The sequence below is a fragment of the Thamnophis sirtalis genome, unplaced genomic scaffold, assembly GCF_051295495.1.
Source record: "Thamnophis sirtalis isolate CommonGarterSnake01/CBP01778 unplaced genomic scaffold, rThaSir2_p1.2 scaffold_4, whole genome shotgun sequence".
Classification (NCBI taxonomy): domain Eukaryota; kingdom Metazoa; phylum Chordata; class Lepidosauria; order Squamata; family Natricidae; genus Thamnophis; species Thamnophis sirtalis.
In genome coordinates, this window is record NW_028261384.1 from 22841964 (window position 1) to 22869674 (window position 27711).

At 37.4% G+C, this 27711-nt stretch overlaps 1 protein-coding gene across 2 annotated transcripts in view; it reads right to left on the reverse strand.

Moving 5' to 3' along the window:
- Positions 1 to 1075: 1075 nt before the first annotated feature.
- Positions 1076 to 27711, reverse strand: part of GAD2 (glutamate decarboxylase 2) — a 44889-nt gene continuing 18253 nt past the window's right edge. Inside the window, exons 5-17 of one of the 2 annotated variants that reach the window (XM_014053077.2) lie at positions 27529 to 27619; positions 24544 to 24656; positions 22767 to 22882; positions 20843 to 20922; positions 17605 to 17659; positions 15817 to 15933; positions 14636 to 14700; positions 11701 to 11779; positions 10777 to 10926; positions 7667 to 7774; positions 5158 to 5247; positions 3997 to 4207; positions 1076 to 3287 (exon numbers count right to left, since the gene is read on the reverse strand). In XM_014053077.2, the coding sequence (XP_013908552.2) occupies positions 4034 to 4207; positions 5158 to 5247; positions 7667 to 7774; positions 10777 to 10926; positions 11701 to 11779; positions 14636 to 14700; positions 15817 to 15933; positions 17605 to 17659; positions 20843 to 20922; positions 22767 to 22882; positions 24544 to 24656; positions 27529 to 27619 (1238 nt within the window). In that variant the 3' untranslated portion in view covers positions 1076 to 3287; positions 3997 to 4033. Of the gene's footprint in view, positions 4208 to 5157; positions 5248 to 7666; positions 7775 to 10776; positions 10927 to 11700; positions 11780 to 14635; positions 14701 to 15816; positions 15934 to 17604; positions 17660 to 20842; positions 20923 to 22766; positions 22883 to 24543; positions 24657 to 27528; positions 27620 to 27711 lie in introns of both variants that reach the window. The other variant, XM_014053069.2, reaches the window with a different exon arrangement.

Sequence of the window (27711 nt, forward strand, 5' to 3'; positions counted from 1 at the left end):
AAAGCAGTTTGTTGTAAGTAGAGTAAGAAAATCCCTTTAAAGAAGAAAATGGGTATGACATTTACGCCTTTCATGAAGTTAAAAGTAATGCCATATAATATCTTAGTTTTACTGTCATAAAGTAGGATAATGGGCTTAAGGTTCTTTCTCCCTCTGATGCCAAAATAACTCAAGTGGGATTGGGGTCCTGACCATGAAATAGAGGATAAGCATTGCTTTTTACTGCTCTGCAAGGTAATTCATAATCCAAGTGTTGTACTTTGGTCCACGAACCTCTGAAGCAATTGGGACTCAATGTGCAATCATTTCCAATATTTGGAGTCACTTGTTGACTTGGCTCCCTGATTACGCTACGAGTAAGATTGGACATTGGCTGGCTTTGCACAATGCATGAACCAGCCACATTGTAATTTAATGCATTATATCCTGTGCAGTTAGTTTGTGCTTCAATTTATTTAACGAATCCCCAAATTGGGCTGAGTAAACCATTTTTGAAGCAAGAGTAGTTAGTAGGTTGTACAATTGTGCTCTAATTACAGTTGTCTTGTTGTGAGGATACCATTTAAAAATAAAGATGGAATATAAGGCAACATTGATGATGATAAACCTGGCAGGGTCAATTCTGTATAGCCAGGCCTGGGAGGAATGGAACTATGTATGTAGACTGCAAAAGGCTAGAGATCTATCCTTGGTCAAATATTCTACCAATATTTGGCACCCATTGAAAAAGACATTGGGTAGGAAGATTATCAATTCAAGGAACACACCTGTTTTTAAAGAAGGGGGAAATCTCTCTATTTTCATAAAGTATAAGGTAATGAAAGAGCTAACCACAAGCAAGAGGATTTTCAAGAGGCTGTTACAATAAAATATTGACAACTTTGTGTTTATCACTAAGAGTGCATGACTCACCAATGCCAATTAGGCACTAACATGATAGGGGACAGCTGGAAAAATCATTTTTGTCTTCATGACTTTTGTTGAAAGATGGCATAACAGATGCAACTAGATTTTATGAGCTTTCAAATGAATAACAAAAGCTGGGGATAGACTATAGAGAAACATAACAAAACAATCACATTTTACACTTTTATTTGGGTTCTGAATGACATTACAGATAAAGTACTTTAATCAAATACAGGAAGAACAGGTTGCTGTGGACTTCCCCCAGATACAACAGACAAGAGTTAATTTGAAAAAGAAAATCCTGTTAGAATTGTTCATATGAAAACACCATTTGTAGATCTTGGACTTGAACACCAAAATTCTATCTAGACTAAATATAATTGGAGACAATCCAAGCTGTAAATCACTGCCCCTCTTCTGTCTCCCTTTGATTGTAACAGGAACATTTGGGGTGACTTACAATCTAGCCATTGAACTGCTCCGTTATCTCAAAGTGCTCTCGCCAATGGTCTGCTCACTTCAGTGGAATGTATACAATTACCATCTGAAGAGAGATTGCATTAACCACAGTTTAATAGGTATTCAAATGTCCTGATCCATAAAGATGATCTGACTTCCCTCTTCCAATACAACTGATTGGGGGAAAGTTCTTATGCATGGAGGTTCTGCATTGTCCACTGGCATCTGCATAGTGACCCATGACTGGGGAAAGCTGGTCTAGATCACATAGAAGAGCTCTTAAACTCTTCAGCACATAAGCTTTAATGCCTAGAATTGAACACTATTTGTACGAATTAGCCAGAATGGAACCATGGTCTAAAGCAAGGAAGCAATAGAGAAACTAGAAAGGATGAAGTTCTTACGATATCTAGATTCAATACTGCTACCAAACACATATAAGAACAATTCATAATATATTGTACAAGCTTATACAGCAATATATGTCAATTGGCAACACTGTACAGTATGAAATCTAAAGTGCGCAATCTTCAGCTTGAGGTGGAAAAAAACTCAGCAAGATCATTCAAAAGGCAGCACAACTACAGACAGTTTTATCTCTTTTTTTTCCTATTTTGCAAGTTTACAATGAGTCACTAGTACGCAAAGTTATATACGTTCAATCAAATCATATTACATTGCATTTGTATCTTCAAGTATTTTGAGAGAGTGTAAAACAATATTGCTTTACAAACCCAGGTGGCCATGTTGCTTTTTAGTTAAAGCTAAAACCCAATGTTTAAACAGGGTTGTAACTGCAAATTGTTCCAGGATGTGAAACTGAGGAATGACAGATTTCATTTCCTCCAAGTTAGCCTTCCCTGACTCAATAGCCTCATGATGTTCTCTAATGCAGCACCCATCATCTCAAACCACTGGCCATAATGGCTAGGACTGATGGGGTTTGCAATCCCAAACATTTGGAGGGAAACACACTAAGGAAATCTGCCTGAAATATGGCTGATCGTGCATCCATAAAAACTAGATGGACCTTCATTTTGTTTCCTTAAAAAGAGGTATATGAACTGTGGACAGAATACTGATTATCATAATCACACATTTATATTAAAATAGCACTCTGGTATATTTTGAAATTCCATAACACTATATAAGATAAGCTGGTTGTAGTATTCCCATACAATTGTTAGGGGCTAAACCTAAAACCCAGTAGCATGGTTGAATCCATTTACAAATTACATTAGAAATAATTCAGGGCAGATACTTCTCTGCTTTGTATTTAGTATCTTTGTCATTATGCCAGGGCAATTATAAAGAGGAACGTAAATAGTACGGTAGTTAGGAGCTGTCTAAGAGCTTAGATGTGGAAAACCAATTTCAAATAAATGGATTCAATGTCTTGGACACATCGTTCATAAGATCACATAGATCTACTGGGACATTAGCAGCCAGTCTATGAAAGGAAATGTGGTCATAGCAGCAGTTACAAATATCATAAGTAAAAGTTATTTCCAACTGGTGCTGCCTTCAACAGCACTGGATGTCTTCTCAAACTCATGACTCCTCAAGATGTTCGACCGCCAATCCTTAGAACCTGATGTGGATCTTTGCTGTTACTTGAACTTCCTTACCAGTGGACTGGCCTTTTCAGAACCTAAAATATTCATATTTTCTTCAGTAGATCTGAGAAATATGAGTACTGTAGTATAATTAATTATTCTGAAGTGCACCCTTTTTTGGGGGGGGGAGAAGGCTCCAAACGGAACCCTAAGTTTACTCCCAGAAAGCAGTCTGCAAAGATTGTGCTTCTATTTAGCTAGGTCATATGGGAAAAATCATTAGGAATAGCAGCATTTTGTGATATCATTATTTTCGGTTTGTTTTCTTATACGCAGACATCTCTTGAGGTTCTGCAGTATTAGACTCTGGAGATATACAAGATAAAAGGACATGTAAAACAAACATTTCTTTTTAAGAATTTATGTGGGTTTATATCTCAAAAGAAGCATTGTTAAACATTTGATGCATTTCGTCTTAAGGAAAAATAAAATATTTCATTCTTATATTTATTATTTGTCCCTGCAGTTTTTAGAACCCATATAAAATAAAAAAATCTATATTTTACAAAATAGGATCTTTTTTAATATATATATTTATATATTTATATATTTCTTTTGTAAAATTAGATGTATTTAAGTACATCTGAATGTTGCATGTAAATTAGAAATTCTGTTCTAACAGAGTAAAAAAAAAAGATAAAAGTTACTCAGTTTTAATATGCATTTTTGCATTTTGTTTTTATGCTGCCCCACAATCTGTGGCCATTTGGGAACCATTGTTCTATTAGCTATTTTTAACAAAAGGAATTATTTTTACTAATCACACTGATCTTTAGATATGATATTGTGAATATATATATGTATGCTTGATATGCAAAAATGCAGCCTTTTGTATACTATCTTCCTGGAAAAGAAGTTTTTCGCAAACTCAAAGGGGAGAAGACAACTTTTTAAAAGGAGCAATGTTCTTGATTTTAAATTGTACTCTACTTTGACGCCACAATATAGAAAGAGAATCACTTTGGAACAAACTACAAATACATTCACCACAGTTTGTGACAACTTAATTGTCTACCTAGAGGTACTTCAGAAGGATATGGCAGATTATAGGATTACAAATCTTGCCCAAGGCGTTCTATTTCTTCAATCAGAAAATCAATGTCTTGGTGAGCTGCTGCTGGATTGGAGATAACCATGCGGAAAAAATTGACCTTGTCTCCCAGGGGCTGATAGCTAACCATCGTGGTTCCACACTCCATCATCCGAGCTTTAATTACTGGTGCCACCTTCAAAGATAAAACACGGAAAGCAAATCAGTACTGCACAGTCGCTTCCTTCTGATTGTTCTAGTGATGGATTCTGGGAAGGATTTTGGGATGAATGTACATCACTATTCAACAGAATGAGGAGCTCTTCAAATTCATTCAAACTGTTTTTTGAGATGAATAAATTAATAGATGTTACCATATCAATGCAACTCACTTCTGGAAACTCACCAAGTCCAAAAGACCTCCTCCTGCAATAATGTAAAATTTAGTGCAAAGGTTGGCAATCTTGTATAATCCTGAACAGCACAATTCCATGACATGTTAGTGGTCTGAAGACTGCCAACATTTCTGTGAGATTTCAGAAAATTTGGGTAAAATTTCACACTATGTGAAAAAACTTTCATGAAGTTTCAGAATTTTCATGTGAGATGTCAAAGTATTTTAACATAGTTTTCAAGGTTCACCAAGATCTCTGATCATCAAGTTCCTAATCTCTGCTCTCTATTGTTCACCAAAACATGTGACTTTGCTTCTGTAAAATCTACACAAAGATAGGAAATCTTGTGCTCTTAGGGAGTTTTACCTCCCATTAACCTCAGTTTAATTATTCAATGATCAGGACTGAAGAATTTTAGGCAAAACGGAAGAAGCACCAGAATGCTGATCCTTTCAGGATGAATTTAACACAAATCTTCATAGTGAGTTATAAATCTCTCTTCATTCTCCACTGCTGCCAATGGACTGTGGAGTAATGGAAATATAATTTGTTTCATTTCATAATCAGGACTATCTTATCTTCCATAAACTGCGCAAACTGATCAATTAATTGGTAAGGGTTCCCTCTCTATTTAGAAGAGATTTGATAATAGTGAGGCACCACCCAGATACAAATGTAGGTCCTTAAAAATTGCATAGCAGAAATAGACTTCATTCTGTTCTGTTTTGTTCTGTTCTGTACTCTCTTTTACCTTTGAAAGACGGTTCATCCTTTCTTCATTGTCTTCTGTATTCCGTAAACTGGGAGGCACGTACCAGAAGCAAACATTTGTGTGTTGAGGCTAATGGAAGAACAATAATGGCAGTAAGCAAGTGTGTTTTCACTTTTCCCCAGGGTTGCCTTTCCTATGATTGTGATCAGTTAAAATGTTTTTCCTGTTTATTGACTTTGGTGCAGCACCGTAAGAATCACTAGCATAGTAATCAATGCATCTACTAATATTTCTTGCCTCTTATGCTGGGGAAATCATGTTTTACTACAAATATCTGTTTTCTTAAAAAGGTGAGATCCATCCCCAAAACAACCTAGGTCACACTAATGGTTAATTTTATCATACATTAGAAATGTCATGTTCTTGTTTTTATCTAAGTCTTCGTAGTTCACTGCCCATTATATGAGATGTATGTATACTGTTTAATAAAATACTCTATTGTGAACCTATAGAAGACATAGTACAGCTATCCCTCTTAAAACAGAGGGACAGAGCTAAAGTACAAAAGCATTTATTTATACATACTGTAATGATGGGCATGAAAGAAAGGCTGAAATAATTAATTCCTTTCTTCTGGCATTGACGATTTGAAATGTAGTCTCTTTCTTTGAATTTCCAATGCCCTCCCTAACCAGTGAATTAGCCCACTGAGCACTGGGAAGTAATCATATATAGGGACTGGTTATCTGAGGGATCACCAGAGGTGGTTTCCTGATGGTTCGGCCTGGATTGGCTGAACTGGTATTAGCAGTGGTGGGAGGCTCCACCAGAGGTGGGTTCCTACCAGTTTGCACCAGTTCGGTAGAACTGGTTCGTCAAATCTACCGAACCGGTTAGAAGAGGTTCCACCAGTGAACCCGGAAAGCAGGCCACACCTACAGAAGAGGTTCCAAAATTTTTTGAAACCCACCACTGACACACACAGAGAGAGAAAGAGAGACAGACAGACAGATAGACAGACAGACAGACACACAGACAGACACAGAGAGAGAGAGAGAAAGAGAAAGAAAGGAAGAAATAAAGAAAAAAGAAAAAGAAAAAAAGTGAGAGAGAGAGATGAAAGAAAAAAAGAAAAAAGGGACAGAGAGACAAAAGGAAGGAGAGAGAGAGAGGGAGAGAGAGGAAGAGAGAGAACACATGGCTGGCAAGCCATTCCCACCAGGTCACATGGCCAGCAAGCCACTCCCACAAAGGAGGCCATATCCACAGAGTAGGTTTCAAAAATTTTTGAAACCCACCACTGCCCTCCCACACACAGACAGACAGACAGACTGACACAGAGAGAGAGAGAAAGAGAAAGAAAGGAAGAAATAAATAAAAAAGAAAAAAGAAAAAAGAAAGAAAAAGAGTGTGTGAGAGAGAGAGATGAAAGAAAAAAAGAAAAAAGGGACAGAGAGACAAAAGGAAGGAGAGAGAGAGGGGGAGAGAGAGAGAGAGAGAGAGAACACATGGCCGGCAAGCCACTCCCACCCGGTCACATGGCCGGCAAGCCACTCCCACAAAGGAGGCCACACCCACAGAGTAGGTTTCAAATTTTTTTGAAACCCACCACTGGGCTCCACCCACCTACCCGGACACTTTTGTGCACGTGCAGAAGCGTCACATGTGCACAAGTGCATGCGGGAGCGCGCCTGAACCAGTCGTAAAGAAATTGGCAACCTTTCTCTGGGGATCACCTATCTTTAATCACTTTGCATGTCCTTTTCATGTATAAGTATTGACATAGGTAACCATGAACCTTAACACTGATTCCTTGTAGCATGAAGATTAATTGAGAAACATTCTCATAGTTGCCAAGTACTTCTATGGTACCATGTCTCAGAGCTACCTGAGCACAATAATTTGTGCAGGATACAATTGCTCATGAATAAGTTTGAGATCTGTCAATAACTAAACAGTAGTTAAAGTGGTAGTTAAGAAATTACAGAAATTTCATACCACACGAAGCCAAAGCTTTGATATTGTCATATTGCTATCTTGACTATATCTTAGAGTTATGAGAGTAAAACCAAAGAATAGAATATGATGTATACTATCTTAAATTTCTGAAGGTGTATTAATATGTTAATTAATAATAAACAAATACTAGCTGTGGTGTCACAATAGTTATAATGCAGTAATGCAGGGTACTTTTGCTACCTGCCATCTGCCAGCAATTTGGCAATTTGAATCTCACCAGACTCAAGGTTGACTCAGCCTTCCATCCTTTTGAGGTGGGTAAAATGAGGACCCAGTTTGTTGGGGGCAATAGGCTGGCTCTGTAAACTGCTTAGAGAGGTAAATGCTGTAAAGCTCAGTAAAGCGGTATATAAGTCGAAGTGCTAGTGCTATTAATATACTGATGGAAAATCTCTAACAGCAAAATTTTTGCATGATACCTTGAAAGAGTTTGCAGTCTCAAAAATCATTGCACCTATACACTGTACAACACAGTACAATGGACAACTAAAACTGTACCTGCTATTCAAAAGTATGATTGAAAACATACCTTTCCATCAAACACCATTTCATAGCCTTCTCTGTTCTTAATTTTGTTATATAGATACTCTGCAAGATCCAAGCATTTATCAATATGTGCTTCAAATCCTATAGTGCCCTGAAGAAAAAAGGAAATAAAAAAAATAGCATGAGTGAGTATACAAATCACAAAATCTGAATATGATATACAAAATGGAGCAAGCTGTTAAAAGTGGAGGGCAAGTAAGTTTGCACTTACAGATCTGTAAGATTGATGTACCGCAAATCTTTCTGGGTAAACCAGATAGGAAACATGACAAGATAAACTAAATCTACATTATTATATGATTAATAGTAAATTAATAGAATCTTGTAAGTCTGAAAGTACAAATTCCACTACTTTTAACTGCTTGGTACAATGGGGGAAGGGCTTCCTTGATTTTTTGTAAGAGATTGCAGCAGGGATGGGTTCCAGCAATCACTACTGCCGGTTCGCTCATGGGCACTTTGCATGGGCGTGCATCCACAGTACAATAAAAATTGTTCTGCGCATGCGCAGAAGCAAAAAACCAAGATGTTGGTGCCTATGGTGCTGCCCAGAGTGCCGGTTTGGGGGTGTGGTGGGCCTGGGTCGCTGCCGGTTCCAGGGACCCAGGCTGCCAAACGACTACCGGTTCAGCCAAACCAGTCCGAACCAGTAGGAACTCACCAATGACTGCAGACCTCTTGTCTGATTGTTCCCTAGCTTCTCTTCTCCTCTTTCCACAAGTTCACCCATGCATTCCATTACAGGAGGTCATAAACGACAACTATGTAACATCCTTGCTTAACAACCACCATGATAGTAACCTTACTTAACAACAGCAACTAGAAGTGCTATAACTTTCTGCATCTAAGCAGTGGGGTCATTTGATATTGTGCTTTATAGCGTTGGAAATTCAGGTCCCAATCATTGTGTCATTGGAAAAGCAATGAGAATAAGCTTCATTAAAGCATTAGTTTTTGTGATGCCCTAAAATTATTACATTATGGGAAAAAAAGTAATTACATATTAATTTGATACATGGTTTATTCTTTTGAGCTTGGTACTTGTGACATGGAACCAGCAGCTCAAAAGCATCAATGAATATTCCTTCTCTTACCTATTATAAAAAAAACCTTGTCTTTCTACCTTTTATCTTCCGGTTACTTAGTAAATTGAAGATCAGATGTTACTTGCTACACATACATATGAATGAATTGTGTACAAATGTGGGCTACAATTATACAAAATACAAGAATTAACCATTGTGTAACATTGTATATTGTACATATATACATATATATGTCCTTGTATACATAATTTTTGTAGTGCTTTCCTCCCTCCCCTATTTATTGATTTCTTTTGGTTCTTTTTCTATTTTTTAATTAAGCTAATAAAAACAACATAAATAATAAATAAAAGTGAAGACGAAGCTTTCTAGAGAGGTTTTGGGGAATGATGCAATAGGGGTATTGGGACTTTATTAATTCTAGGGCTGTGTTTTCATATTTTATTATAGTTTCTTAATTTTGTGAGCTGCTGAAAATCTTTTGATTGCAGCAGGACACCCATTTGATTAATAGATAAAATAATATAAATAAACAAAGGTGAGGAAATGATATATTTCATTCCACTGAGTGCTGGAAGGAGTGAACTCAGTGATTGGTAAGGTTACTTCTAGAACAATGAACATTGATTGACATGTCTTAGCTGAATTCAGCTACTGACCACCTCAGCCTGCACAATGAAAGGCTGGAGATACTTTCATCAGCCATGCAGACAGTGGATAGCAGATTAGGGATGATTTAATTTGTGTTGTGAATGATTTATGGACACTAGAATAGACAGTGATGGAACAAAGCTCCCATAACAAACACTACTTATTTATTTATTACTATTTACAATAATGAACAATTTTTAGACAAATCATGCCAGAAAAATTGGAATCATTATGCAGGAAGTATTTATTTGGCAACCCTTTTTAAAATGGCCAAAGAGGCGGTCCTTTGAGGTTTCTTACAAATATGCCCCAGAAAAGAACAGGTTTTTAATTTGTTTCTCCACATCAATAACGTGCCTATTCTTAATTGCAGCGTAAAGTGGAAGCAGGTGTTCTCATCACAGTTTGCCACATCTAGTTTTAAGAATTCCTAAAACAAAATCCTTTCTATTTCCCAAAAGCTTTTAGCTTGATTACATTAAAGCGTCATAATTACGGTATGCTGCCAACTAGCAAGAGCTGGATGACAAGCCATAATTGGATGACACCAAATATTCTAAGCCTGAAAGTGACACCCACTTTCTGGGTGACTTCCTGGAAAAATGTAAGCGTATTTGTATCATTGTTTGTTGGTTACTCCCAGCTTTCTTCTCTTATCTGCTTCTTACAGAAACAGAGGTCTTATATAAGAGATTGCTCAAGTTTACCTCCAAGCTGCAGTGCAGAAGGACTAAGAAGTGTTGCCTAGCAACCAACATGCAATTTCAACTTGTCCAAAGCACAATGGAGAGGGAAGCAAAATGTTCCCTTGACCATTTTTTTTTTAAATGTGTGTGTTAGGACTAGGCAGAAGGGCAATGTCAGAACATAGGAATGGTTGAAACTTTTGCCAATTTCTTTCTCACTGCATCTATTTTAGAAGGTAAAAAAGAGTTGCTGTGTTTTTTGCTTTAACATCACAGGAAGCCATGACTTCCATTTTCTGCAGTTAGAATTTGGGGCTGCATGGGGAGCCTGAGATAAAAATGTGTTCCCCACTACAAAAACATTCCCTTTCAAGTAATACCATGATGGGAATTTGGAACTGGAGCATGAGTCAAAGAAATTGGAAACTGGAATCAAGAAAGTAGATCCAATTTAGCTGAAGGTAAATCTGTGGACCTCCTATACATATACATATCTGTGGACCTCCTATACATGTACAGCAATATATACTATGTTCTCAGCATGTTCCAAAGAAGTAGCATTATCAATGGCGTTTCAAGGTCTCCGCTATAGACAATTTCAAGGAAATTAACACACCTGGCCTTATTTCTGAAGTTCAACATTTTTCCTTATTGCATTTTGAGATCCATGATTTGGACTACTGTTATCCCGCAAACTTCATCTAAATGTTTACCTTTGCTCGCCACATCAGCCATAGTTTGAAGACATCAACATGGCGTCCACATTGCAATGCCTTGTCTCCAGTGTCATAAGAGAGATCATAATGCTTATCTTGTTGGAAGAGGTAAGAAGCATGCATCTGATTGCAGCTTTGCATCAGCCCCTTAAAAAGAAATAACATTCTGCATAGTTCTGATTTATTGAATCTTAAAAAACTACTTGTGTTGTAAAAGGTATCAAAAAGGGCAGGCCAAAAAATGAGGAGCTGAAGAAACCCTCCAAGAAAAGTTTACAAATAAGACAAGTACAGGGACCATGTCAAAAGTGTATACAATTATGCAAAATCTGTAAAGAAAGATAATTTCTTAATACCAATACCTGTGGGATTATTCAATGAAACCAAGCATGTGTGGTTTCTAGTCTAGGGAATCTAAGAAATCTTATTGTATTTATAATTTATTTATGGGGTTCCCACTGGACTCTATTGTGGCAATAGAATTTTGGGTCTTTATCACTTCCATGTAAGTGGCATTCTTGTGTTATATATTACATTCTAGCATTGTCTATTTTAAATGGAGTGTGGATCAGTCACCAAAAAGCAACTCTCTACTCCTTTTTGACCGAAAAGGATTTAAATAAAAGATTGGACAACCATTTGTCTGAAACGGAACAAGGACTTGTGCCTTAGGAATGGGGGTTAGACTAGAAGACCTCCAAAATCCCTTCCAGATCTCTAATTGTATTTACCTGGACAGTTGTTATGAAGCTTATTTTAATTCTAGGTTGAAAAGTGATTGAACTGTTTTCTTTTTAAATTTCAGATGTTATCTTAATTGCACATGGATATATCTGCTATGTCACAATTATGTATAATCAACGTAGGAAAAGGCAGAAAGTTGAAGGCAACAAGACACCATTCAAGGTTTCAGAGACTCACCTCTTCGCGTACAAGCAAGGCAGAACACTGAAGAGGAACCCCCATCATTTTGTGTGGATTCCATGTCACGGAATTTGCTCTGGAAGAGAAATCAAACTTTACAAGGAAGTGAAATGATCAAGGACTGCAATCTTAGAAACTCAAATGGAAAAGCAATTATAAAATGTAACAGAATTTTTGAAGCAACAAGACTGAAAATAAGCATTAAAAAAAAACCACAGGAAAATGAAAAGTAGATAACATAATTGTTTGATGTCACCATCAGATCTCCATTCATCTTAACTGGATTAGCAGACAATCTTTTTTTGGTATTTAACACAAAGATTAGGATCTCAACTAAAAATAAACATTCCCGTTATCTGAAACAAGAATTTTAATATTTATGTATAGCGTTTTCATTTTCCATACTATTTGTCTTCTGATTCATCTTTACATACATTTTGGAAGGTAATTATTAATTATTCAACAGGTAAAAAACTGAGGTTGATAAAACAAGTACAATATTTCGATTTTAGGTTTCACAGATAAATGGACGATATATTGCAGTTCCACAGCTGCATCATCTGTTTTGTTTTGTTTTGAGGAGGAAAGCATATCTGAAGGCATTTTATATCTATGTTTCACATTAGTTCTGGAAGGTGGATAATATTAAGTCATTAGGGTGTGCGATAATGAAGATATACATTATCTTAGCTTCAGTGAGAAGCTTAAAATGCAGGCCCACCACCAGTAGAAGCTGAAATGCTGCGTGTAACACCATAATACTGATTTATGTGTTGCTTTCCATCATACACCATGGTTTTCTGCTGTGTAAATAAATGCAGAGGGTTTCAACCAGGGGTGAAATCCAGCAGCTTCTGACAGGTTCTGGAGAACCTGTAGCAGAAATTTTGAGGAGTTCGGAGAAATGGCAAATACCACTTTGACTGGCCCCAGAGTGGGATGAGAATGGAAATTTTGCAGTTTCCTTCCCCTGGAGTGGGGAGGGAATGGAGATTTTGTAATATCCTTCCCCTGCCATGCCCACCAAGCCACACCCACAGAACCGGTAGTAAAAAAAATTGAATTTCACCACTGGTCTCAACCTTGCATTTATTCCCTTTTCCTTTGAAAAAAAAATAGTTTACAACTTTTTACTTCTGAGCTCTCCAATGTCTAAACCTGAAAGAAATATTTGGAGTTGTTAAATTATGGTTAATTAGCATTACCGAGAATCTGATAGTTTGACTTCATTCGGCTTAAACATAGCTTAACTAAAACAAATGCCTCCAGTCTCCTTATTAACATGCAGAAGAGGGAAAAAAGCAGGAAGCCAGGGTCATCTGAAGGTTCATATGCTCCTATAAAGTATTAGGAAATATTATTACAGAATACAGAATAATGTATTCCATGCATTAGAGTAAGCCATAAAGTAGTTTAACCAAGTGCAGTTTAGTAGATTGAATAAATGCAATCATTAGAGATCAAGCCATGATTTATGGCTTAAACCTATAAATTCAAACAGTTGTAGTTTATCTTGTAACCTTAGTGAAGCAACATATTAAAAAGTATAACTGGAGAAATGTCTTGGAAATGTTGGAAGTTTGAATGCAGTGTCACTGTCTCTCCATGAACCACTAACTACAAGGGTATATGTATAATATTAAGTATTTATTCAATATTCTGTCTTTATTACTCTGCCAATGTCATATGAGAAAGATCAAGATCACACATTATGATTTAATTGAATAACTTTATTGCTCATGCCTATGCACAGGAATATTCTCAACTAATGGTTAGCACCTACTAGAAGTTAGATAAGGATCAACAGAATTCATGATGGGTCGGATTTAGCACGTTTGTGGCTAGGGATTCTAGGATTATCCCTCTTTTGACTCTGCCCCCAGGCTCTGCCACTCCTTCTCTTGCGTCCTGTCTAAGATATTGTTAATCTCAGAGTCACTTTCTTGCAGGATGCTGTTAGTTAGGCGCTAGGCCAGTAATGGTTAACTTTTTCGGCACCAAGTGCTGAAACTGGAGCGCATGTGCATGCGCTGGAATACCAGAACCCAGAAGAGAGCAGCTGGCCTGTGCATATGCACATGGCGACCAGCTGCTTTTCTGGGGCCTGTTGTGCCCATGCATGCTGGACAGCTGGTCCGGCATGCATGCGCACTGGCCAGCTGCTCTCTTCTGGGTTCCAATGCTCCGGTTTGAGTGCATGTGCTCCAGTTTTGACATACATGCTTGCGATGGAACCCAGATATGGCATGCACATGACGGACAGCTGGTCTAGCATGCATGCGCACCAGCTAGTTGCTGTGTTTTGGGTTCTGGTGCTCTGGTGTGAATGCATGTGCTCCAGTTTTGGCGTGCATGCACAAGATGAAACCTGGATCCAGCATATGAGTGTGCCAGACAGCTGGTCCGGTGCATATACACCCAGAAGAGCAGCTGGTGACAGCGCTCGTACCCACATAGAGGGCTCTGCATGCCACCTCTGGCACGCATGTCATAGGTTTGCCATCGCGGCGCTAGGCTTTGCCCAGGGGCATTTTGTTATATAAGCAGGACATGGAGTAGGGGGTTAAGAACTGCCCTGTGTAATCAACCTGCATGCTTGATGCATATAAAATGAGAAGAGGCTTTAATCTCAACTGTTACCACCTTTTTTTGGTAATTCTTGCAAATGGCCTGGTATGTAAGCATTTTACACCAGACTTCCCTGATCCTAACTGTCCAGATTTCAAAGATTTTAGTTCTTAGCTAGCATGACCAAAAAGCATCCAAAGGGAAATTATGGGAATTATTGCTTAAAAAGTTGGAGAATTCCTACCATGAAAAGCTAGACAATTATTTCAAACATGAATTAAATTGGCTTTGGGTTTTTTAAAAAACCATTTTGGAGTTTCTTATCAGTGTGAGAAGCATATCACAATATTGTTATAAACCATACCTTTCAATGCCATTTAATTTCCATTTATGTTTTCTTGACATCAGCAGCCCACCACCCCAAGCTCCCTGGAAAAAGATTACAATCATCAGTTCCATTAAATAATAATTCAGATTTCTGAAAACATAACATTCTCATATTTAAATACATGAATCACTTATTTTCAACTTTTTACTAATTTGGAGAAAGCAGTTAAAACTTTGGAAATTGCCAAAGGTAGATTTTGATCAGTTTTCTAGTAACACTACTGTAATTTGCAGTATATGTTGGAACTAGCTTGAATGCCTTTTATAATGGCATTAATAAATCTTTCAACACAAAGATCTTCCATATGTAATGTATAGGAATAGCAATAGCACTTTGACTTATATACCACTTCATGGTGGTCTACAGTCCTCTCTAAGCAATTTACAGAGTCAGTGTATTGCCCCCAACAATCTGGGTCCTCATTTTACCCACCTCAGAAGGAAGGAAGGCTGAGTCAACCTTGAGCCTGGTGAGATTTGAACTGTCAAATTGCAGGCAGTTGGCAGTCAAGTAGTCTGCAGTACTGCATTCTAACCTCTGTGCTATCTTGGCACATGTATATGTATACGTGAATGAGTATCAGTGGTGGGTTGCCAATTTTTGTACTACTGGTTTGGGTGCACTCCCATGTGTGCTCGCAATATTCTACGCACGCACAGAAGTGTCTGGGAGGGTGGGCAGAGCCTCCTGCCACCGCTACTACTGGTTTGGCTAAACCAGACCAAACCGGGAGCAATAGACCTCTGAAGTGTATGTATATGTGCATGTGCATGCATATACATACACACACACATGCACATACACACAGATACACACACGTGTGTCTATGTATATGTCTGTAATTATGTACCATTGTGGATACAGATGGAGTTGTACTTTTTAAAAAAGATAACTTTGTGGAGGATTGATTTATCTATCACCGTTAAGCATGAAGTCTACATAAAATGCCAGAATACTGTATCTTTGCACATCGAATGGTTCACCATCTTTAGGGCCGCCCTGTTATCTTTGAGAAACAGAAATCCTTTCAATCTTCCAAAGATTCTGTTAAGCAACATAGCTTAGGCACAGTTAAATCCTCTGCATCTTCATTATCATTCCCACCAGCAGACCCAGGACTGGATTTACAGTCTGACGCTTGAAGATTTTATACTCACATCCACATGCATCCATATTTTATACTTCTTGCAAATATCAGCAATAGCTATAAGCGGATCAAAAGCTCCGTATACGGTGGTTCCTGCAGTGGCACTTACTAGAAAAGGAACAAATCCCTACAGGAAAATAATATTAAAAAAACAACTCAGCAGAGATTAATTTCTTCTCCTTTGGCAATGCAGAAGAAACCACTTTCTGTTAGGAAGTAGCCAAGAGATTACACAGTACTTACTATTACAGTTACTTTATTTGCCATGTGATTGCTCTTTCTAACAGTAGGAGGCAGCAAACTGCCAAAACAATAGAAATGATTCAAGTGCTGTTTACCTAAACGTCCTAATGGGGTACATAACAGACCATCCAGAGTGCAATCTTAAACTCTCAGAGCAGAGAGGACCTAATTAAATGTCTTCAGCTTCCTTACATTTCACCTAAACGTGGTCAGGATTTCCTCATTGGGGATCTTTACAGTAACTTAGCTCTTACAGTGTGGACATACGTAACGTTTTGCTGAAATAGCTGCACAGCGTTCTAATTTTATCAGACTAATAGGATGTATCGTTCTCCACGATTGGAGGAGATAATATTTTGAGGATACTGATTGGCTGATAAAATGCCATAAGCGAGGCATTATCTTTGCAAATTTAGCAGGGACTGATCAATGCTTGCTTAGTCACATGACACTTTCTTTTAAAAAGGAGGGAAGGAAATTCAATAAAATACATGTAGGTTGGATGTGATCAGACAGAAAAACTGCAGACTTTAAATGCAGACAAGTAGGGGTGGGATTCTACCGGTTCAGACTGGTTTGGGTGAACTGGTAGCTCCGACTGTCAGCTGGGAGCGAACCGGTTCGCTCCAAATTTTTAGCTGCCCACCCCTGCACTATACGCATCTATATTCCCTTTTCTGAAGGCCAGCTGATAGGTGCGGGAGAGTGGATTGCTGCGCTTCAGCTGTTTTCCTCCCCAGCAGTAATGCAGAGGGTGATTACACTGTAAACTGCCCGAAGCGCGCTCTCAGCGAACCGGTTGTTAAACTGGTAGGATCCCATGCCTGGGGACAAGGTATGGCCAGTACTGTGATTAGTGAGGAACATTGGAGTGCCAGGGAGTCCCCTGGTTTGTCATAGAAATTCCAAAACAGAAAAGAGCCTATAACACAAACACTGATGGATGGATGGATGGATGGACTGACCTGACATTCCCCCCTTTTTTCTTCATTCCATTTACTCTAGCCTCATAATTTCCTGAGAAGAATTCAAATGTTTGCACATTATTCTGGGACATTTGGAACTGTCTAATAAAAGTAGTGCCTTAATATGGATTTTTGAAGATACTTTGTGCTTTACTCATTTCTTTGTTTTTACCTCACTTGGAAAAATCCAAATCCAGTACCAAGATTAACGCTAAGATCCTACACTAGAGGAAGAGGATTTTGAGAAATGAGGATGGGCTTTCATTCTCTGAGGGAACCACGTATCAGCAAGCATTTCCCCACCTTTCAGATAATTTCTTCTCTTTCTCAAAATTCTACACAGTTGGATTTTTAAAAATCCATATGCACATAAAAGAGCTATGTTTAATTTATTTTTACCTAGCTAGTGACATACCCTTTTTTTTCCAAGCAAAAATAATTTAGAGTACCAGATCCATTATCCTTAGATGACCATAATGAAACTTTTAATCCGGCATATTGATGAAGATGAAGATATAGCGCAAAAAATATTATTATCACTGGAATATCTGAATGGCATTAAATAGAAACTTTAGATAGAATTAACTTGCCTTTTGCTTGGCCTCAACAATTCGCCTTTCAAGATCAGATGGGATCATTTTCCCTCTGGAAATAATGAATATATAAATAAATATGATGGATATGGATATAATCATGCCAACCACAAATGTTTTCAAATGTCTTATCCAAGATAAGCTGCTATTTATGAAAATTGTCTTTTGCTACTTACAATGTCAGAAGCATTAGCTTATTTGTCAGTTTATAAAGCAACACAATTGGCATATACACAACATAGTAAACCTAATTACAGAATTAAATAATTTCCAAACAATTCATGCAATATGCTGAGGAAGTCTAAGATGGCTCATTTACATAACACATGATGCTATACAAAAATTAATCCAGGTTAATGCCAAGCAAACTTGTGTATTGTACAAATGCACATACTTTTAACTGACATAATTAAACCTATTTTGTAATGCGTTGTTAACATGTTCATTCACTATCTTGTGTTTATTACTTGTCTGAATTACAAGTGGCTGATAGCTAGGTTTGAAGAAAAAATTGTCTCTCATTCATGCAAGTATAAACTCGTGTGTGTGTGTGTGTGTGTGTGTGTGTGTGTGTGTGTGTCCATCCCTAATCTTACCAGTAGTGTTTGAGTGAGGGGATTTCAAAAGTAGTATAAGCAATTCAGATTTATGAAACGATTTATTTTTCCACTATTAATTTGCCTATTAAATTATTAAAGCATATGAGTCTAAAAGGTACTTGATAAATCCTGGCAATTTAAAAATCATATTTTAAAAATGTTTAAGCCACAATATATATAGCTGCCGAGATGATACAGTCATGGTACCATGAAATATGTTCAGATTGACTGCTATAATCAGTTCCATGGGGGCAGAATCAAGATTTTAATAGGATCTGAGCTAGACATTCAGATGAAGCATGCTATGCAGCTTCCAAGAACTGTATCACTGTAGGTTGCACAAATAGAATTTTCAGCATAAGGAACATCTTCAATAAACTCATTTGTTCTGTAGTAAATACAGCTCTGAGAAAACCACTATGGGTACCAGAGGTGGTATTCAGCGGTTCTGGAGAACTGGTAGTGGAAATTTTGGGTAGTTCAGAGAACTGGCAAATATCATCTCTGGCTGACCCCACTCCCGATCTATTCGCTGCCTCCCGAGTCCCAGCTGATTGACTGGGTCTTCTTTTGTTGCCCTGCACAGGAGAATGGAGCTGGAAAGCAGGTTAGTGGAGTAGGGAGAGATTGGGGATTTTGCAGTATCCTTCCACCAGGAGTGGGGTGGGAATAGGGATTTTGCAGTATCCTTCCCCCAGGAGTGGGGAGGGAATGGGGATTTTGCAGTATCCTTCCCCCAGGAGTGGGGAGGGAATGGGGATTTTGCAGTATCCTTCTCCCAGGAATGGGGAGGGAATGGGGATTTTGCAGTATTCTTCCTCCAGGAGTGGGGACGGAATGGGGATTTTGCAGTATCCTTCCCCCAGGAGTGGGGAGGGAATGGGGATTTTGCAGTATCCTTCCCCCAGGAGTGGGGACGGAATGGGGATTTTGCAGTATCCTTCCCCCAGGAGTGGGGAGGGAATGGGGATTTTGCAGTATTCTTCCTCCAGGAGTGGGGAGGGAATCGGGATTTTGCAGTATCCTTCCCCTGCCATGCCCACCAAGTCATTCCCACCAAGCCATGCCATGCCCACAGAACTGTGGGTAATTTTTTTTGAATCCCACTACTGATGTGTACCATGAGTCTTTCTCCACCAGAGAAAGGGTGGGTGTTTGAGACCTGTGTGCAGTATCTTAGCTGTATTAGTGCTCTGTTCTTCTGAACAGAGCTGTGATGCTATTTCTGGGATATGTTGTAGCTACTCTTTCATCTGAGGAGTTACAGATCAAAGTGCTTCTATTACCACTTTGGTTTTCTTTCTTTTTTATAAAAATAAAAAAATAACTACAGGTAGTCCTCGACTTACAACAATTCATTTAGTGACTGTTCAAAGTTACAACAACACTGAAAAAATGTGACTTATGATCATTTTTCAAAGTTATGATCTTTGCAGCCTCACCCATGATCATGTCATTAAAATTCAGATGGTTGGCAACTGGTTCATATTTATGACGGTTGCAGTGTCCGAAAGTCATGTTTTTGCGACCTTATGACAAGCAAAGTCAATGAGGAAGTCAGATTCATTTATCAACTGGGTTACTAACTTACCAATTGCAGTGATTCACTTAACAATTATGGCAAGAAAGGTGATAAAATGAGACATAATTCACTTAACAAATGTCTCATTTAATTTTGGACCAAATTGTGGTCATAAATCGCCTATGTTTAATAAAGAAGGGGAAAAAAGCAAGAGTCATTGCTGTTCTTCTTGATATTCATAGATTGATTATTTCTTTGCTTACTATAATTTTACAGTTGTCCCATAACACAAGTTATCTGGGGATCTTATAACCAACATCATATAAACAAGAAATACTGCCAAACCTCAATCAGACTTAAATTATTGAAATTGAGACAGTCAGACTAAAAGATTCAAAGATATGGTGTCAAAATCAGCAAAGATATGGGGTCAAAATCCTTAGCACCAGGAAATTTCTCTCTGGGAAGACATTCCATAATTGAGGTGCTACTATCTGGAAAAAAAAAATTCTTCCTACTAAGGATAATTGGTCAGTTTATTTGCCCAGGACACTGAGAACAATCCCCTAAAGATTTGGTAGGTGCAAAGAAGAGACAATGGTTTTCTGGTATTCAGGCTTTATAAATTATAAAAACCAATTAAACCAATTCATAAGCCGAGACTTTAGGAAATAGAATTAGCAGCAATTCCTACCTTGGATGACTCTCAATGGCCATAAAAAGTGCAACACAATAGTAGATCAAAGACAGGAAATGTTTGGAAATTGAAAATACTTACCTTATTACATTGATTAGTAAATATGATGAGAGATTAAATATTTCTAAACCTACTTTCTGGGCAACTATTCATACCAATGGAGTTTATTTTAAAAAATCTGCTGTATTCCAAAACATTTCCTATTAAAATGTATCTATTGCACTCATAAATACAATTATTAAAGGATTTTTTTTCCTTGCAAAAGGGTAAACCAGGTTTTGAGGTTTTGGCACTTGCACATATGAATGCTGAAATTTTGTGGAATCTTTCTGGATAAATTTGGTTTCTTTGGGTTGAGAATGTACAACAGCCTGAAAATGGGTGCTGACCTTTAGTTAAATTAAAAGTTCTGCTTACCTTTCATCACATCTGATCAAAATCACACTGTCAGTACCAATTCCTAAAGCTGCTGCTCCTTTCTTCACTGAAAAATGACTCTGAAAAAGTATATTGATTATTTTGTCCATGGAAGCAATGCACCAATATATTTCTCCTATAAAATAATGCTCTTGCATTTGTCTTCTTTGCAAACTAGTGAAATGTTAGTAATAATTCTTTGAGGGTTTGTAAAAAAAAAAAAAGGCAAAATCAGGTCTCACCTTAGAAATTGACAAATGCATTATGATAGAGGCTTTAGTGAGCTACTGTATATTTCACCAGCAGGATAAAATGTTCTGAGTTACAATGCAAGTCTAATCAAGTAATGGTATTTTAAATTAATTTGCAGAAGATACAGTAGGTTCAGCAGTTGTTGACACAGAAACCTTTGGGCAGTGGGTAGTTTGAATCCTATTATTTTATTTTTCTTTTCTTTTCAATTCTCCCCTGTCCATATTTATATTTATCTGAAACAATCCTATTGGGAGAAATTGGAGAAACTCATATTTAGCCTTGAAAAGCTTGAGAAAGTGTGTTGAGAAATCTCAAATTCCTGAAAATGGAAGTGCTCATAATTAGGAGGCCTGTCCATCCTCTATTCCCTCTGTCTGGCATGTAACATTTTCTGAATGCAACTTTTTCTTACAGGCCTACTGCAGCCCACTTGTCAAACATCTTAACAATCAATGGCCATTTTTGTTAAATAGTCTTGAGCCACTTTTCAAATGTCTGGGTCTCAAGAGACATTAATTCATTTTTTCAATTAAAAAAAAGAGTAGGATTGGAGCTTGTGCATTTCATCAGTATATTTAACAATTTGTATCACAGTTTTCATGTGTTTCCCAACCCAAAACTGTACAGCCATCATTCATGTGTCTGATTAGGAACAGGGGATGATGGATTTTTAGGGATTGCAAGAGTTTTGAAGACAGATAACAATGTAAGATGCAGTTCTGAATGCAGGGTGCCAGCCCTGAAAAAAATTATTCTTTTTGGGGAAGAAATTTAAATCCCAGAGCTCAGTGTCACTTCAAGAGTGAGTTAAGTGACATATAAATTGAATGAATTAATTAATGAATTTCCTTTATGAATAAATGTGAAAGGACCTTGTCTTTATCTGTGAGTCCCATAACATTACTCTTTCATTCATACAATATTTTAATTTGATTAAAAATAGAATTGATCTGATCTGATAACTATATCCAAACAGATAAATTATATAATGGCTTAATGGATGATCTGGTTCTCCTTCGACCTGTAAATGATTTAAATCTAATATTACCATGTTGTTCAAACTCAGAGTCATCTAGCACAGTTGTTTAGAAAATTACTCACTTGATGTAAAACAAAAAGGTTTGAATTCTAAGTATTTATATCAATTCAATTCTAGGAGCCTTATGAAGTCCTTAAACCACCTTTCTCAAGAGTCTCATATCATCTCTGGACACCATTGTTGAAAACTGGTAGCATGAAAGAGAGTCATAGTGAAACCATAATCTAAGTTGTACAGTACATTTTAAAAGAGTTTACAAATCTTGAAATTTCCCCATCTGCAGAGACAAGAAACTGCTCCAGAAAATTCTAACCTGCCCACTTTGCATCATACCTTCATCAGCTGTAAGTTCCAGCAACCCAAAAAAACAAAACATTAGTGCAACTCCCGAGCATCAAAACTTTGCCAAGTGCTCCTATAAAGGCAGGATTAAATACAAATTCAGATTTATCCACAAACATCGCTGTATAATGCATTTCAAATGGAAAGAATCGTTGGTTCTAATATGGGATCCCCTGTGAGGAAAAAAATGAACACACATCCAAAGGAAGAATATATGTTACAGAAAGAAAGCAACTATATATTAGCCAAAGGTAAGATGAGCATAAACGATTACAGAGGAACACCTACATGTTCTGAGGTGAAGGCAACCAGCCTTGGAATAGCTGCCATTCCTTTCTCTTTAACTTCTGGAAACATCTTGAAACGTGCAATCAACATAGCATACATGTTAGATATGGCACCACCTGGAGACCACAGTAACAGATTGTTACTTTTTTTAATTCACACTTTGCACACAAACTACACTTGTAAGAACCTTTTTGAAAGTAGACTTTTTACTCAGGGCTTAATCCAAATACAGGTATCATAAATTCTCAACTCATTCAGTTTATGTTCATTTGCTGAATTTTGAAGGCAGATAACAATGTAAGCAAATAGATGAAGACAAAAAAAAAAAAACCCCAATAAAAATACTGTACTTTTTACTCTTGTTTGAATCCATTTGCTCACTGACCCTTTCACTATTAAAAATCTAATCTTTGAAAGAATTTTGAAAATTCCGTACTATTTTTTTAAATTTTCCTATCACCTTCCCTTTCTTATCTTGCTGTTCTAGATTTGATGGCTTAGCTCCAAAGGAATAGAGAGTCTTAACTAGGACACCTAGCCCTAATCCTAACCCTAGGACAATTTATTGTCCTATTTCTAGAATGTACATTCTTCAATGACCAAAGAGTTTGTTCAATTTATAATCTCAATAGAGGACAGTTTTTCCCCCAATAGATCAGACAGAGTTTGTTTCAGGCAGAGAAGACAGCAGAAAACATTTCTTCTCTTGAACTGGACTGTAAGAATTCCCAATTCTCACAGTAACTATTCAGGCATAGATATGTATTTGTACATTTTGATGATTGCATTGTGTGTTTAAAAATTTCTTGTACAAAATAGGTTGAATGCAGTATTGCATGCTAACTCACTTCCAGGAGTTCAGTTCTGACCAGCTCAAGGTTGACTCAGCCTTCCATCCTTCTGAGATGCGTAAAATGAGGACCCAGATTTTTTTGGGGGGCAATATACTGACTCTCTAAACTGCTTAGAGAGGGTTGTGAAGCACTGTGTAGCAGTATATCAATCTAAGTGCTATTGCTATTTCTATTTTGTACTACTTTACTATATCTGACTCTGGCAAGTAGATTTGGGTTCTGCTTAAAAATTAATAGAATGAATTTTGCTTTCATTGCTACGTAATTATTTTAAATACATTTCTGTTAATTGAATCTCTAATCCAACAATCTCATTTGAATTAGATTCATTCACTGAGATAAGTCATTAAGTAATGGTTTGTAAATCATAATTGGCTCACATTACAAGTTTTTTTTTAAAAAAAAGGTCATATCATGGGCGAGGCCCTAGTGTAACTGTAATAGCTTTGATAAGTTGCTTACATCATTAAAGAAACAAAATAAGGTATGCCGGTTCAAAGTACGGAAATGAGAACAACATAAGCTTTTTGTAATTTCCAGACAGCCCTCCTATCTTCATTGGTTAGGTCTACAACAGCCTGACCTCATTATTAAATACTGTAATTTCTTATTTATTTCATACAAATGAGGGAATATTATGTACTACAGAACTAAGGAGTGAATATTTCATTTGATTGCATGTTCTCTACCATTTGATTCTTTATAAAGCAGCACAATGTGCTTGAAGGAACTTTCTGCAAGAACAGACAGTAAAGTTTTTGTTCTCAATGTCTCTCTGGATTGACATAAATATGCATCTTTTTTAATAACCAGGACAGAATGTTAAGAGCAAAGATTCATTTGAACATGCTGCTTCTCACATTAGATTGCCTTCAAAGGTATTGTATATCATAAGCATGAAAGCACAAAGAAGCATCACTTACCAGGTGAAAAAATTCCATCACCAGCACCTCCTGGCCAACCAATTATTTCTCTCATTTTTCTTAATGTGACATATTCCAACAGTACAAACACAGGAGCAATTTCATAGGTGAACCTAGAACATAGCAATTTCTGCATCTTACTGACTAAGTAAAAGTAAAGTACTAAGTAAAAGTACTGACAGAATAACTCACTTCATAGAGTATAGAATATAGAATCATAGAGTTGGAAGGGACCTTGGAGGTCTTCTGGTTCAACCCCCTGCTCAAGCAAGAGACCCTTATAACTTTGTTTGCTTCAAATTGGTTGCTTAATTACTTATCCCAAAAATTTTCCAGGTATTGATGTCAGACTGATTGGTTTGTAATTTCTTGGATCTGTTCCCCCCCCCCCACTCATTTTTTGAAGTTGGGAACCATGTTAGCTGTTTTTCAGTCCTCAGGTAGTTCCTCGGTAATCCAAGAACTTTGAAACATATGTTTCAATAGTTCTGAAATCATGTCTGCTAGTTCCTTCAATGCTCTGGGCTGAAGTACAGCATGATCTGGTGATTTGAATCCATCTAAAGCTGACTGGTGTTCTCTTACCATATTTTTGCATATTTGCATTCCTAACCTGTCATTGATGGTTCTGTTTTTGGTGGGTTGAGAGTTGGGTTTTCTTTTTGTGTGAACAAGTGCAAAGTACAAATTAAGTACTTTCTGCTTTCCCTCTATTACCCACCCAATATTTCTTAGCCATCTTTGCTCATTAGTAAATCAATTATGTTTCTGATGTTTTCTCTTGTTTTTTATATGTTGAAAGAAACTTTTTAAATTGCTTTTGTAATAAGCAAAGTCTTACTTTGTTTAAAGCCTTAGCTTTCCTAACTTCACATTTGTAGGTTTGGGCTATTTGTTGGTAATCTGCCTTCTTTCCATTTTTTTGCACTTACCCTTTTCTTCCCTCTCTGAGAGTTCTTTCTGCAACCATGCTGGGGTTTTCTTATTTTTCTTTTTTAATGGTATCGAACTGGATCATTTTTCAGTTTCCCAAACTTCTTGAGTTGATTTCCCCTTTCAGATTTTCACCCACAAGATCCTTCCAAAGCTTTTTCTGAGTTTGTTAAAATCAGCTCTTTTAAAGTATAATAAACTGGTTGTGATTGTGTTCTGCTGCTTGTGCCTTCTTTATATTGAATTCTTATAAGACATCAATTTCCCATAAAGTTCCTCCAATTTACACCCCTCTATCATTTCTTCTCTGTTAGTAAGAATAAGGTCCAGTATTGATGTCCCTCTAGTTGCCTCCTCTACCTATTGGGTGATGACGTTTTGAGATAGGTGGGTCAGGAATTTCTTTGATCCCTCATTTGTTGCAGAGTTTGTATCCCATTTGATGTCAGAGTAATTAAAGTCCCCCATTGCTACTGTGGTGTGTTTCCTATATAAGTTGGTTAAGTGATTAGCAAAAAGTCCATCTATTCTATTTCTTCTGCTCGATTGGGTGGCCTGTAGTATATACCTATGGCAATGTCATTATTTTATGTTGACCCATATGCATTCTAGAAATTCCTGCCTTAGATCTTTAAAACAATTTCTGATGCCTTCCAGAAATGCCTGAGACTACAGCTCCCAAATAGATTCTCAATCATCCAGGTCATGGTTGTCCCAAAGATGCTTTTCCAACTGGACTTTCTTGGGGTTCCCCCACCCCCTTGAAAACATCTTGCTTCTCATCCAAGAAGCTTCTTCAGAACTGAACTTTTTATTCTATTTTTTCTGGAGAGGTACAAATTGATGTTTTCCCCATTTGCCTCCCTTAGTTTTAACAATTTCATACCTGCTCTTCATGTTTTCACTAACAAATTATTTTCTGTTTATCTGTTCGACTACGCAACTCTCAGTGTTTCTATAGAACCATTTTTCATGTCATAAATGCTACCTTTCCTCCCCCTCTTTCTTTTCTTCTTTCTTAAAGTAAAGGTTCCCCTCACACATATGTGCTAGTCGTTCCTGACTCTAGGGGACGGTGCTCATCTCATTTCTAAGCTGAAGAGCTAACGCTGTCCGAAGACATCTCTGTGGTTATGTGGCCAGCATGACTAAATGCTGAAGGCACATGGAACGCTGTTACCTTCCCACCAAGGTGGTCCCTACTTTTCTACTTGCATTTTTACAAGCTTTCGAACTGCTAGGTTGGCAGAACCTGGGACAAGTAACAGGAGCTCATTCCGTTACACAGCACTAGGGATTCAAACCACCAAGCTGCGACCTTTCTGATCAAGAGCCGAGGTGGCGCAGTGGTTAAATGCAGCACTGCAGGCTACTGCTAGATCAGCAGTTCAGCGGTTCAAATCTCACCGGCTCAGGGTTGACTCAGCCTTCCATCCTTCCGAGGTGGGTAAAATGAGGACCCAGATTGTTGGGGGCAATATGCTGACTCTCTGTAAACCGCTTAGAGAGGGCTGAAAGCCCTATGAAGCGGTATATAAGTCTACTGCTATTGCTATTGCTATAACAAGCTCAGCATCTTAGCCACTGAACCACTATGTCCCCTTCTTCCTTAAAAAGAGGCATGCAAAATATAGATGCTAATCTATCTGCTGACATTGGTAAATATGAGGCTCAAGTTAATTTCTTCTCTCTAAAACCTCTTGTGTACTATAAAATAAATGTATTAATATCTATGAATGTGAAATTTTATATGATTAATTATTGTTCATTAATTATGAATGCAAGTATGTTTGTAGGGTTTTGTTCCTTATAATTGCTGTGTGAGCATTACCCTGAATTAAAATAATTTTAGGCCAGCTTTCACCTTAGTTTTATGCTTGCAAAAATGGACCAACTATGGCAATGAGGAATTTTTTTTACAATTGCTAATTTAAAGAAACAAATATTTTGCATAGACAGTAAAATAGTGTACTTTGTTTCTGAAAACAATCTAAGCTAATTTCTGAGTTAATGATGCTTAAAAGGATCTTATTAGTCAATTTACATACTTACATATTAGTGTTAGCTGTAGAAGTTAGCCAATCTGCAGCTAATCCAACCATATCCAATCCAGTTGAAAGCTGATTGAAATATCTGGGATGCCCTGCAAAACATCTGAATAAGCTACATTGAAAGATATATTTTTTTATTATATTTCTATCACATTCATATTTCCTGCTGTCCATTTTGTCCCAT